This window comes from Tiliqua scincoides, chromosome 2, assembly GCF_035046505.1.
Source record: "Tiliqua scincoides isolate rTilSci1 chromosome 2, rTilSci1.hap2, whole genome shotgun sequence".
Classification (NCBI taxonomy): domain Eukaryota; kingdom Metazoa; phylum Chordata; class Lepidosauria; order Squamata; family Scincidae; genus Tiliqua; species Tiliqua scincoides.
In genome coordinates this window covers 142,292,199-142,305,221 of record NC_089822.1, presented here as the reverse complement: position 1 = coordinate 142,305,221, position 13,023 = coordinate 142,292,199, and the positions used below count along the sequence as shown (strand labels likewise).

General features: G+C 43.1%; 1 protein-coding gene across 6 annotated transcripts in view; it reads left to right on the top strand.

Annotated features, from left to right (window-relative positions):
• PECAM1 (platelet and endothelial cell adhesion molecule 1) overlaps positions 1–12,091 on the top strand; it is a 58,600-nt gene extending 46,509 nt beyond the window's left edge. For 4 of the 6 annotated variants that reach the window (XM_066614513.1, XM_066614514.1, XM_066614512.1 and 1 more), the window contains 2 exons: positions 3,028–3,050; positions 5,642–6,802. In XM_066614513.1, coding sequence (XP_066470610.1) covers positions 3,028–3,050; positions 5,642–5,692 — 74 coding nt within the window. In that variant the 3' untranslated portion in view covers positions 5,693–6,802. Of the gene's footprint in view, positions 1–3,027; positions 3,051–5,641; positions 6,803–9,849 lie in introns of those variants that run through there. The other 2 variants (XM_066614515.1, XM_066614511.1) reach the window with 1 other exon arrangement.
• The last annotated feature ends 932 nt before the right edge of the window (positions 12,092–13,023 follow it).

The window sequence follows — 13,023 nt, the reverse complement described above, 5'->3', positions numbered from 1 at the left end:
TCCAAGCTTCTTGTGAGTTTGTCATGTAATAATATAATTGTATTAATTATATTAACAATTAATTGTAATGTAGTGATTTAATGTAAGTAAAAAACTGGTAGTGTGCCTTGACAATTTAAGTGCCTTGTCGGTGTGCCGTGAGCTGAAAAAGGTTGAAAATGGCTGATTTAGGGTGTTAAAGGCATGGGATATCCATTAGTTTCTCCTAGCCTCTCCTTCTATTGCCCACAACAGTATAATTAACATACATCCCTTCATTTGAAACTTCTGGAAATATACAAAATTTATAATTTCCTACTTCCTGATAGTACAATACCTAGCATACTACTTGTTGTTGTTTTTTAAATAATTTATTTCAGATGTGTTTTTTCAATGGCTTTTGATCTGACAGCTGGTGAAGGGAATGACTGTTTTGAGCCACATTTACGTCAGCATTTGCAAATGTTATCTTGGGCCTATAAGTCTAGTTCAAGATGCTAATGATGTTTTTTTTTTTTCCTCCACCAGCGTTACATTAAGGGACTAGTCCTGCACTCTGCTAAGAAGAGCAGAGGACTGGGATCAGGGCTCCCAGTGTCAACACTGAGAACCCCTGATTCTTTCCTCTGACTTTGGAAAGTCAGGCTTTGGGACTTTGCTTTGACTCCCATGCCAAAGCAGAGGTAGCAGCCATTGATATTGCACATCGTCGATGTGCAGTACGCTGCTGCTCATTCCTAGAAGACAGCAATTTTTAACCTTTTCATCTCACAGCACACTGACAAGGTGCTAAAATTGTCAAGGCACACCATCAATTTTTCTACTATTGACAAGGCACACCATGTTGCTAATAGGGGGCTCAAATCCACCAATTGCCCTACTAATAACTGACCCTCCCCAAACTCCCATGGCACACCTGAGGATAATCTGCGGCACACCAGTGTGCCTCAGCACAGTGGTTGAAAATTGCTGCTGTAAGAGAAAGTCCCTTCCTGATAGCAGCACAATCCCGGAGGTCGTGTCTCTGCATTCCTCCCTCCCCTGCAAGAACTTATCTTGGTCGTTTTATTCCCAGGAACTTGAGAACCCCCTGGTGTGTCCAATGGTAAAGTCTCAAGTTTTACAAATGATGGGGGTGCACTGACAAGGCCTGCCCTGTTGCCACTGAGTCCCATAGCACCACCCCATGCTTATATTTGTCTGCATAAACAAACACTGTACTGGGGGGATCCTCCCCGTGATTAGGGTCATAGGAGGATCTCTTCCCAAGCGCAGTGTTTGTCTATAAAGACAAATGCTATAAGCGTGGTGGGTGGGGCTGTGACTGGGGCAGAGTTTGCCAGTACACCCCTAAATGCCAGCATCTGTAACAATGGCAACTGTTCATGCTTACAAAAATCTGTACTGGCGGTTTAATTCTGTCACCAACTGGACATATCTTTATTTTACTGGTCATTAGTCTTGTGACTGCTTGGTTATATCTGGCCCTTTGGGAGGTTTTCATTTTATCAGCTGTACTTGAGATTTTTATCTGCCATTGTGTTTACTCTGTAATTTGTTTAAGATTTGTGTTTCTATTCTAATTTATCATTATAGGTTGAGACTAATTATTCGCGTGAGTTCCTTTCCAAGCACGCATGTGGATGGCAAAAAACGCACTATAGCAAATCAATTTAAAAAACAAAGTTTCTTTGCTCCTTAAAAACAGCCTTGCTGACCTTTGTGATGTAAGATAAGAGTCCTTAAGAAGACAATCCATCAATCAGTCCTCCTCCAAGCACTTAGAAAGCTTCACTCAGCCCCTCCCTTCACCCATGCAAAGTGATAACCTTTCTTTCAGGTGCTCAGGGGGAAGGGAGGGTCACCTGGAGAGAGAAGGATTGATGGATTGTCGGCCAGCTGCCCTCTCTCTCTCATTCTCATTAAGGAGGCTGTTGTTAAAGGACTGATCAGTTTTTTAAACTGATTTTAAGGGGATGCATTTTTCCCCTTCTCCAGGGATCAGCACATTCCTTCTCATTTGCAAGGGCCATTCATGCTGAGTCAAATCTGTGTATAAATAGGCTGGACCTGTATCATCATCCAGGTTTTGGACCATAAAAGGCAGGCTATAAATGTTTTTATAAATAAACAAGAAAATTGAAGCTTGAGGTGAATGTTGAAAATTTTTGTTAGAATCCTTGTAGAATTGCATTCCCCGGGGAGCCTTACATGGATAGTTGAAATGTGTCCTGAAAGGGGTCAGGACTGTTTAGCTTGCTATCAGAGACCAGTGCAATGGAGCTGCCCAGTTTGGTTCTGCTGCTTACCTCACCCAGGATGTTGTATCAGCTCTTGTGGTGCAGGCCTCTGCCTATTGTCTGAGACTTCCATAAGTTTTGCATTGAGCTGTTACCTTTCTAATAGAAAAGCTGTGTGTGCTTTGATGAATTCCTTTGTCAATCATCATTTCTCAAGCTATGAGATGCTATGTATTGGGCAAGTACTGGTATGTGAAGCATCTCGTTCTAAAAACCTAGTCTGTATATTTGTGTGCAGTCTCACATTGTTCATCATGACAGAATTGATGGGACTGACCTAAGTATGTGCAGAAATGCTACCAAAGGCATACATGTTTGTAGTCAAATCAAGGTGCTACTGACCAAAGTGTTCCTCAATTCTGTAATTAATGTTTCGGGGGCTTTTTAGATTATCATGGAAGACTTCATCATCAACAGAGCAATTATTATTCATACTAATATTATTATGCTGTGAAATATTGTGTAATTATCTGAGCAATTAAGAATTTAATATTAGAAATAATTGGTTTTACTTTGACACTTAAAATAGTAAGAGCTTGTTTAAATTTGGCTTGGGGAAAACCTCTGTTTGCCCTTTGAGATCAATTAATTGCAAGTGTAATTGTGACATCTAGAGAGCAACTGACTAACCAAGAAATCTCTTATTTATACTTTTTAAAAAATGATTTGTGTTTTTGTTCTTATTGTATTATCATTATCCTGACAAGATGGCAATGTGTGTTTCTAAACTATATTTTATAATTTTCAGATGGTGTGGAAAACAGGAATTCTGTAAGTATGTGCTTTATTAGAGCCATATGAAACTGGGTGATGGGCTTAGAGCAGTAGTTCCCAAATTTACCTGGGTCACAACACTCCTGCAACCTCTACTTCCTGGCTTAGCTGGCGCCACCATTAGGGATCGCATGAGATTTGGGTGGTGCCATTTTGGATTTTGCAAGATCCAAGATGGTAACAGCTGGGGGAACAAGTAGGAGGGGCCACTATGGACATCCCACAGCACCCCTGTGAGTGTGCCATGGTGTCCGAAGGCATTGCAACTCACATTTTGGGAACCTGCTTTAAAGCAGCATTTCTCAACCAGTGGTACTAGTACCACCAGTGGTACTTGAAGTGATTTCAGGTGGTACACACAGTACCCCCCAGACCTCCACCACCTGGCAGCAAGACCAGCAATGCAATCCAACAAGTAGCAGTAGGAGGCTTGGCTCTGTGGTCAAAGCTGTAGGGCAGCAGTGGGCAGCGGTCTCCAAACCCCGGCCCGGGGGCCAGATGCAGCCCACGGCAAGCCTCTATCTAGCCCACGGCCAGCTTATTGTCTCCTGAAAGCCTCTGGCCCACCCAACTGAACATGACCAGTGCTGTGCTCTGGTTGTGTCTGGATGGTGTTCTGAGGGCCAAAGAGGTTGAATGAATGAGCCTAGTCATTCATTTATTCACTCATCTAAGTTTCATCTCTAATTTATTTAGTTAAACTTTATATTTAAATTTTTTTTCTGGCCCTCATCACCATGCCAGATATTTGATGCGGCCTTCTGGCTTGAAAAGTTTGGAGACCCCTGGTCTAGGGCAGAGATCGGCAACCTGCAGTTCTGGAGCCATGTGCGGCTCTTTTAGCTGACTGCTGCGGCTCCCTCCGGAGTCCAAGCACTGCTGCGCTCCCCAGGAAGCTGGGCAGGGAGAGCTGGGCAGGGAGAGCGCGCGACCCTGAAGACTCCCAGGAGCAAGGTGAGGCACGCACTGCCCACTTGGGGAGCTTGGCGCCGGTGGAGAGCCTCTTCCTGCAGGTGGCGGCGGCGGGGGCGCCTGGAGAGCAGGCTTGCTCCCTGCGCAGCGGTACCAGGGCGTGCAGCCTGTGCTGCGAGGGGGTTACAGTGGATGAAGCTTACTCCCAGGAAAGGGTGCCTGGGATTGCAGCCTTGGAGCCTGCTCCTGTGCGTGTCTACTCAGTTGTAAGCCCCATTACAGCGGATGAGGCTTACTCCCAGGAAAGGGTGCCTGGGATTGCAGCCTTGAAGCCTGCTCAAGGCCAAGTGCAAGGACGGTTGAGTGGGAGCCGCGCCCAGCAGGTCTGTTCTCGAGCAAGCCCCGCTATAGTCCCTGGGCTACTCCCAGGAAGTTGTGGAGGGCTGCAGCCTCAGCCCCCTCCTGTGCAGGTCTCCTCACAAGTAGTCAGTGAGGCTTCCTCCCAGGAAAGTGTGGAGAGGACTGCAACCTGAGAGCTCCAACCTACTTGTCTGCTCAGAAGTCCCATTGTAGTCAATGGGGCTTACTCCCAGGATAGTGTGGAGAGGGTTGCAGCCTGAGTGAGGAGAAGCAGGCAGGCAGGGCAGAAGCTGGCCTGTGGTTGCCCCTCCCACCTTCCCCCCCAGCTTTGGCTTCTCTTCCCCACCTCTGGAGTCTGTGTCCTTTTTTCCTTCCATCAGGGTGCCTCTGGAAGGTGGGGGGAGTTCTTTAGTATCCATGTAAGATAAGCAGATGTCATAACCGCCATAGAGGACCAGGCGTCTGAAAACACAGGACAAGAATGAGTAACGCTCTTTACTCAGCGTGTGGTTGGTCTGTGGAACTCCTTGCCACAGGATGTGGTGATGGCGTCTGGCCTGGATGCCTTTAAAAGGGGATTGGACATGTTTCTGGAGGAAAAATCCATTACGGGTTACAAGCCATGATGTGTATGTGCAGCCTCCTGATTTTAGAAATGGGCTATGTCAGAACGCCAATGCAAGGGAGGGCACCAGGATGAGGTCTCTTGTTATCTGGTGTGCTCCCTGGGGCATTTGGTGGGCCGCTGTGAGATACAGGAAGCTGGACTAGATGGGCCTATTGCCTGATCCAGTGGGGCTGTTCTTATGTTCTTAAGAATGTATGACAAAACTAACTAAAAGTTACAAGAGGGGGCTACATTATAAAAATGGGACCTATAAGAGCATAAAGGTAAAAAAACTATATATGCAGTGTTATCTTCATTTTAGATGTCAAAAGGGTTTTGTGGCTCCCGGGGTTTTCTTTTCTCCGGAAAACGGGTCCAAATGGCTCTTTGAGTGTTTAAGGTTGCCGACCCCTGTCCTACTGCCTCCTCCTTTGAGTGACTTCAGCAGCTCAGAACCCAGAAGTAATTAGCAGTGATGTCATCACATCACTGCCAATTACTTCTGTGTCTAGGCATTTGGGGGGTGGTGCCAGGGTTGCGGCCCTCTTAGTATTAAAAGTTGGACTGCCCTGGTGACATGCCCTTTAGCTCTGATTCCAAAGCTTTTAGGCAAAGAGGAATACATGTATATATAAGAATCATGAGTTAATGCCAATAAAGGTCTCTCTCTCTCTCTCTCTCTCTCTCTCTCTCTCTCTCTCTCTCTAAGAATCAGTTACATCATTTGCACCAGCCAGAGACATCATGTGTGCATGCATAAACCCACACATATACAGAGCAGTTTGGTTAATCAACATGAATACCCTTATGGGGTCAGCAAGAAATTATTTATATTGTTCATATGCACTTGGCATAGAACTGAAGACCAGCAAGCCTCCTGGAATAAACATACCTGTTTTAATAGATGAACTGTTATTTGATTTTTTTTTTAAACTTCTTTGTAAACTCTTGTTGAAAAGTGGTATATAAATACTATTAACAACAACAGTAGTTACTTTATGACTGTGGGTTTTAGAGTAGCAGTTCTCTTTATTTTCCTCACTCTCAGAGGAACTGGACCCTCAAAACCAGGCATTTCAGAAAGACATTTCACATCTCTTGTCAAAGATCCTCGGATTCAGGCTTTGGCCAGTTCCCTTGGAATCACTTCCTCTTGGAAATGGGAAAGCCACCAAGAACAAGGCCAGTTCCAGGTTTCTGTGGGCCTTTGGCCAAGGTGGCTTCCTGAACTGTCATAGGGGAGGCAGAGCCACAGCTAGTGAGTGGCAGAGGGAGGCTGTGCTTTCATTCAGAGCAACAGGCAGGTTCGGTTCAGTTTTCAGAGCAAGCAGATAGGTATTCAGGGGGCCTGAAGCAAATAAGTGAGTCGGGTCAGGCAGAGATTTAGGTCCAGTGCTGTGAAAAGAAATATGGGGTGGGTGATTAGAAATATGGGGGTGGTGGTGGTGGAGAGAGGCAGGTACATAGTGAAGCCAGATGCTCAGGTTACTAGTAGATGGCAGCCCTCTTCTGGCTGAAACACTACTCTTAGTATGTGCCCTATAACACATAAAACAGAAACACATATACTTGACTGCATCTACACTGCTAAAACGTGTAGGAAAAAGAACCATGGTTCCTGCCAGCTCTGAATGATGTGTTTTTTTGGGGGGGGGGGCAATCACCATAAGATAAATGTGTGTATCTGCCACTGTATGGGATGCAAAAATGTACTTGTTAAATTTGCAGTGTCTACCTTAGGAAGCTATAACATTTGCAGAAAACCTAAGTGGTCTCAGATAACTGTCAGCATAGCTTGCAGTGCACCGTCAACGCTTAATTATTTGTATATAAAATTATCCTAAAATTAAATAAAAATGCTTTCAGTTCAGATTGGATCATCTCCTATTTAAGTTTCAACTGGATTCATTTGTTCAAAGATAAATGGAATGCTAAGCAAGCCTAGTCTTAATGATGGATTGCAGAAATCTATGGGATTACTTAAATTTAAATCATCCCATCCTATGGGCCCAATGTTTATACTTATGGACCTGCCCTTTCTTTTTGTCTGATTCAGGATCTGGGATGTCTTGAGTGTTTTACATCAGTCTTGTCTGTAAAGGCTTCCCCTGGGTTCTTTATCCCACACTGAATTAATTTTTATCTTGAGCTAGTTTTGAAGGTTTCATGGGCAAATTTTGAATTACTCAAAAAGGAACTGGGAGGGGGTTTCCTTCCTGGAATCAAAGCTGGCGATCTTTCTGTGCTATTTAATAGCTGCCACCAGTTTCTGAAAACATATTAAAGGAAATATCTTAACAATGAGTCAACCCCTTTGCCAAATACTAATTTCGCATTGTGTCTGATTTGCTTAAGCAGTACAGCTCAGCAGCCCCCTTTTCAACTCTTTCCCTTCCATCATCTTGACTTACTTGTTTTCTGTGGACTGATGCAATAGGTAGTCTCATAGGCGTAGTCAGTACACAGTGTACCTTAGAGCACAACTTTGTGAAGCTATTAAGGGTGCCCTCCTGGAGATTAATGTTGACTCATCAGCACTCTGAACAATCCTCCACGATGGCATCTTTTGCTTTCATTCTCATCAAATGATCCCATAGCACTCTAAAATAATTTCAAATGACAGAAAAGCACTTTTCTAGAATTCAATAAAAGAAGAGGATGTGGAAATTTGTCACTAGTGCCACTTAACTATAATGGGCCAGAAAATTATGTTGCCACCATATTCTTTGTTGTTCTCACTTCCAAGTAAAGACTACTTACATGACAATTGGGCGCATGCTGGAAGGGAGGAAAAGTGGCATCTGAAAAAGTGGTTTTGACCAGTACAGTGCTAATTTGGATGCATTCAGTGGACTCCTCATGTGTGCCAAGAGCACACCTTTAGCATCATCTCTTCTTTGAAAAGGTCAATAGGCATGAAAAGAAAAAGAATTCTTTGAAAAGGTCAATAGGCATGTGGATGCGGGAGAACCCGTGGACATTATATATCTGGACTTTCAGAAGGCGTTTGACACGGTCCCTCACCAAAGGCTACTGAAAAAACTCCACAGTCAGGGAATTAGAGGACAGGTCCTCTCGTGGATTGAGAACTGGTTGGAGGCCAGGAAGCAGAGAGTGGGTGTCAATGGGCAATTTTCACAATGGAGAGAGGTGAAAAGCGGTGTGCCCCAAGGATCTGTCCTGGGACCGGTGCTTTTCAACCTCTTCATAAATGACCTGGAGACAGGGTTGAGCAGTGAAGTGGCTAAGTTTGCAGATGACACCAAACTTTTCCGAGTGGTAAAGACCAGAAGTGATTGTGAGGAGCTCCAGAAGGATCTCTCCAGACTGGCAGAATGGGCAGCAAAATGGCAGATGCGCTTCAATGTCAGTAAGTGTAAAGTCATGCACATTGGGGCAAAAAATCAAAACTTTAGATATAGGCTGATGAGTTCTGAGCTGTCTGTGACAGATCAGGAGAGAGATCTTGGGGTGGTGGTGGACAGGTCGATGAAAGTGTCGACCCAATGTGCGGCGGCAGTGAAGAAGGCCAATTCTATGCTTGGGATCATTAGGAAGGGTATTGAGAACAAAATGGCTAGTATTATAATGCCGTTGTACAAATCTATGGTAAGGCCACACCTGGAGTATTGTGTCCAGTTCTGGTCGCCGCATCTCAAAAAAGACATAGTGGAAATGGAAAAGGTGCAAAAGAGAGCGACTAAGATGATTACGGGGCTGGGGCACCTTCCTTATGAGGAAAGGCTGCGGCGTTTGGGCCTCTTCAGCCTAGAAAAGAGACGCTTGAGGGGGGACATGATTGAGACATACAAAATTATGCAGGGAATGGACAGAGTGGATAGGGAGATGCTCTTTACACTCTCACATAATACCAGAACCAGGGGACATCCACTAAAATTGAGTGTTGGTCGGGTTAGGACAGATAAAAGAAAATATTTCTTTACTCAGCGTGTGGTCGGTCTGTGGAACTCCTTGCCACAGGATGTGGTGCTGGCGTCTAGCCTAGACGCCTTTAAAAGGGGATTGGGCAAGTTTCTGGAGGAAAAATCAATTATGGGGTACAAGCCATGATGTGTATGCGCAACCTCCTGATTTTAGAAATGGGTTATGTCAGAATGCCAGATGCAGGGGAGGGCACCAGGATGAGGTCTCTTGTTATCTGGTGTGCTCCCTGGGGCATTTGGTGGGCCGCTGTGAGATACAGGAAGCTGGACTAGATGGGCTTATGGCCTGATCCAGTGGGGCTGTTCTTATGTTCTCAAAGCTTCACATCTCCATTGGTACAAGCCTCCACCCCACTCTTATAAGAATTGTGTAGGGTTGGAGTAATAGCATTTTATTGACCTAGAACTTTTAAAAGATTAGGAGGTGTTTCTAGAGTGTGCCTGGTAAATTTCCGTGGTTTGTAATGCATTGGGGTGGTAGCCATTGCTTCATAATGCCATTAAGGGCACAATCCTAACCCCTTATGTCAGTGCTTTCCAGCACTGACACAGCGGTGCTAATGGGACATGTGTTGCATCCTGCAGTTGGGTGTCACTCATGGAGGCTTCCTCAAAGTAAGGGAATGTTTGTTCCCTTATCTTGGAGCTGCATTGCCCTTATGTCAGTGCTTTCCAGCACTGACATAAGAGGTTAGGATTGTGCCCTAATTGTCCTAAGAAACTGTGGACTAGTGTACTTAATTCTAAGCTCCCTGTTTTGTAAGTGGAAATCCACACCTCTGCACTATAGATTTTGATTCATAAAACAGAGCTTGGGTGAAGTATGTCATGGGAAAAGATGAAGGCATTAAACAACTTGTGTTGCAGAACTTTCAGGCTTTGGTACATTTTTTTCCCTTTATGTGATTTTTGTAGGCTTGGAGGTCAATGCACTGGATTAGTTCTTACAATGTTTTAATCTCTTTATTTGCAGAGAATAGATGTTTCTCCGAATGGGACTTAGACAACTACACAGCAAGCATCCGTGAAAACACAGTGGAGGATGTTCTACCAGTTTGAAACATTCTGTAGCATTTAGGTGCTTTCAGAAGTCACGTTTTACTTTTGCTGTTGGCAACCCCTGTGAGGTAAACGTGACATCTATACAGTATTACTGCTGTTCTGTCATTGCCGCCACAATAGGGATGTTCACTCTCCAAATGATTTTTTTTTCTACATTTTCTTTAGTGCCACTCTGTGTAACTATGATGAATTTCTGCCACCTTTTCTGTTTCTAATCCTCTAAATAATTATGGAGAGATGATATGCTTCCCAAAATGTGAAGGCATGTTTGGTCACTTCTTTGTGGCCCTGGAGGACTGTGTAAGACACTTTTGGCAACTGATCCAGCTGTTACCACCAAACTGACACTTGCTTAACACATGACATTCTTCCATGTGGAAAAAAAAAAAACATCATATGTGAAGTGGCATTGTCATTTTTGCAATCATCCATGGAATGCTTTGGTGCTTCTTGCATGTGGAAGTCAAGATGTTGATAAACATGCCCATCTTCTGCCTCCAATAATCAGTTTCTGAAAGTGTAAAGTAAAGATGTCCTTGAAGGATTCAGCTTTTCTCTCCCCATAAAGCACAAACTTTAAAAATAACTGTTAATAGTTCTGGTATTTTGCTCTTGTGTTTCATCCTGCCATGTAGACCTGGGAATGTCACACTGAGACCCAAGAATATTCTGAGAATATCTTAAAACTTGAATATCCCTGCAAAAATTCTAACTTTTGTAAAGTGAAATGTCAGTGCAGCCCTGAGCATTTCCTTTGCCAGAGAACAACTTACATCTGGAAAGTTTCAAGACTTTTGAGCAGCCCAGCTGCTTCCTGAAGCAATGGCTGCTCTTCACAATACAGAGCACTGATAAGGACTGTGGAGATGTTACACTGGGGTAGGCGGAACATGCGTAGTGGAAAGCAGATTAGAAGCCACTGGACCGAACCACCTCTTTACATTAGGGGAAGTTCTGAAAAAGCCTCAGCACATACTAAGTATATGCACAGGTTTCCAATCATGCAAACAGAGGCTAAATGCAGACTGTTTGTGCATGCATTGGGCCCTTTCAGAAGTTACACTGACCGTGCATGGTGATGGGTATCCCACTCTTCACCCAACTGTGTTTAATTTCAGTCTCCCCCAAATTGTAACACCAACACACATCTTAGATTCACTGACACTTATTGGCACATGACCTGCAATGTATTGCCATTCCCTTGTTGAGACTATCAGACTGAATCTTTGGTTATTTGGATAATGCTTAACTAATATTCATCCTTGTGTGTTTAAATAGTCTTCAAACAGAGACTCTGAGGACAATTAACAGCCAGAATATGATAATCTCAGTTCATATGTAGACTGAAATTTTGTAATATAAATTTATCTCTTTTTTTATTTATAAAAAGGGGAAAAAGTTCAGAGTGAGAAAAATTGATATTCATTTGTAATGTATGTAATAGAGCTTCATATTAGATGTGTTATATGGATTCAGTTATTATGGTTATCATCCAAGACAGGAATGAACTCATTTTAAAGCAATGATTGAACTATATAAAGCTGCAGTGCTTACAGTCCAATCCTATGCATGTTTAATTAGGAATCAGTTCCACTGTTCAGTGGAGCATATTCCCAGGTAAGTGTGCTCAGGGTTGTTGCTTTAAACTATATGCTGGTGAACCCCCACTGATTTCAGCAAGGTTTGTGCTTTCTGTCTGTGTGTTTGGTTGCTCTAAAATCGGGGTGTAGACATCCTGAAAGGAAATGACATGAACATCTTTATATGTGGAACCAGTATTTTCTTAGCATGTTCAGCCACAAAATCACTGAACTATATATAAATAAAAAGTTAAAAGGTGTAATACCCATAAAAAGGTATCCCTAATACACCCTACATTAAAATGTGTTATAAATTAAACCAATCTCTTCCTTATTTTAAATGGGCTACTGTTACTTCTATAGTCATCTAATGCCTTATCAAACTAGAAAGATTGGTATCTATTTTTGAGGCAAATGTTGTTGTCTCCCACACAGTGGGTAAACTGTTTGGATTCTCTAACAAAATATCTTTTAATTTATTTTCCACTACGTCATTGCTATGTTATAGCTTAAAAACAAATTAACTTAAAAAATTAAAAACACTAAACAATGGCAGGCTCTTTGTAACAGATCTCTTGCAGATCTGTTACAGATCTATACAAAGGAGAGTCCTGATCATGCACCAGCATCCAAATGTTATTATATTGAATTTGTTGAGGTATTTTTATTAAAGAAATTATTTGAATGTAACTTGTGGTTCAATCCTCTTCTTTCTTACTGATGGCACTGGTTGAAATTATATACACACTGAAGTTAGTTAGGCAGTGGTTCAGCCTAAAGGGTGCGTTGGCAGTGTTAGCATAGCTGAGGGAATCCATCAGTCCCGCATACAGCCAAGCTGGGTTTTGTTAAGAACTTTACTGCAAAAGTGAAAGTACTGCAGCCATTGTTAAAGAAACAGAACAACAAGAAAACAAGACTATGAAGCAGTTCAGTCAAAGTAGGAGAGAGCAACCCACAAACTTCTAAACTAGCAACAAGACAGGTTAAAGCTCCTTCTCCTGGTGAGAATGAACATATATATACCCGCACTCACCCTGTATAGACTGGCTGGCCCTGCTGCTCTTCGGGTGATGTCAGCAGGGTTTTCAAATTATTCTGTTGTAGTTGGATGCTCTGTAGCTAGAAAGAAGATTCTAGGATGCCCTGTAGCTAGAAAGATGATTATCTGGTGTGCTCCCTGGGGTATTTGGTGGGCCGCTGTGAGATACAGGAAGCTGGACTAGATGGGCCTATGGCCTGATCCAGTGGGGCTGTTCTTTTGTTCTTAAGAATCTTACATTATCTCATGTGTCACAGGTGAGGGTGCTGAGAATATGCTCTTAGACACACAATACACATAGCTTCCCTTTTAAAACTACCAGAGGAGGATAAACTATCAGCAGCTTACAGTGGTGGTGTATCTATGCCTGTATATGCATTGCCATTCTTAGAGGTTCAAGCAAAATAAATGCCTAATTAAGAAGTTTGGGGTTCCCTCTTAAGAAAAAAAAAAGTATTTCACA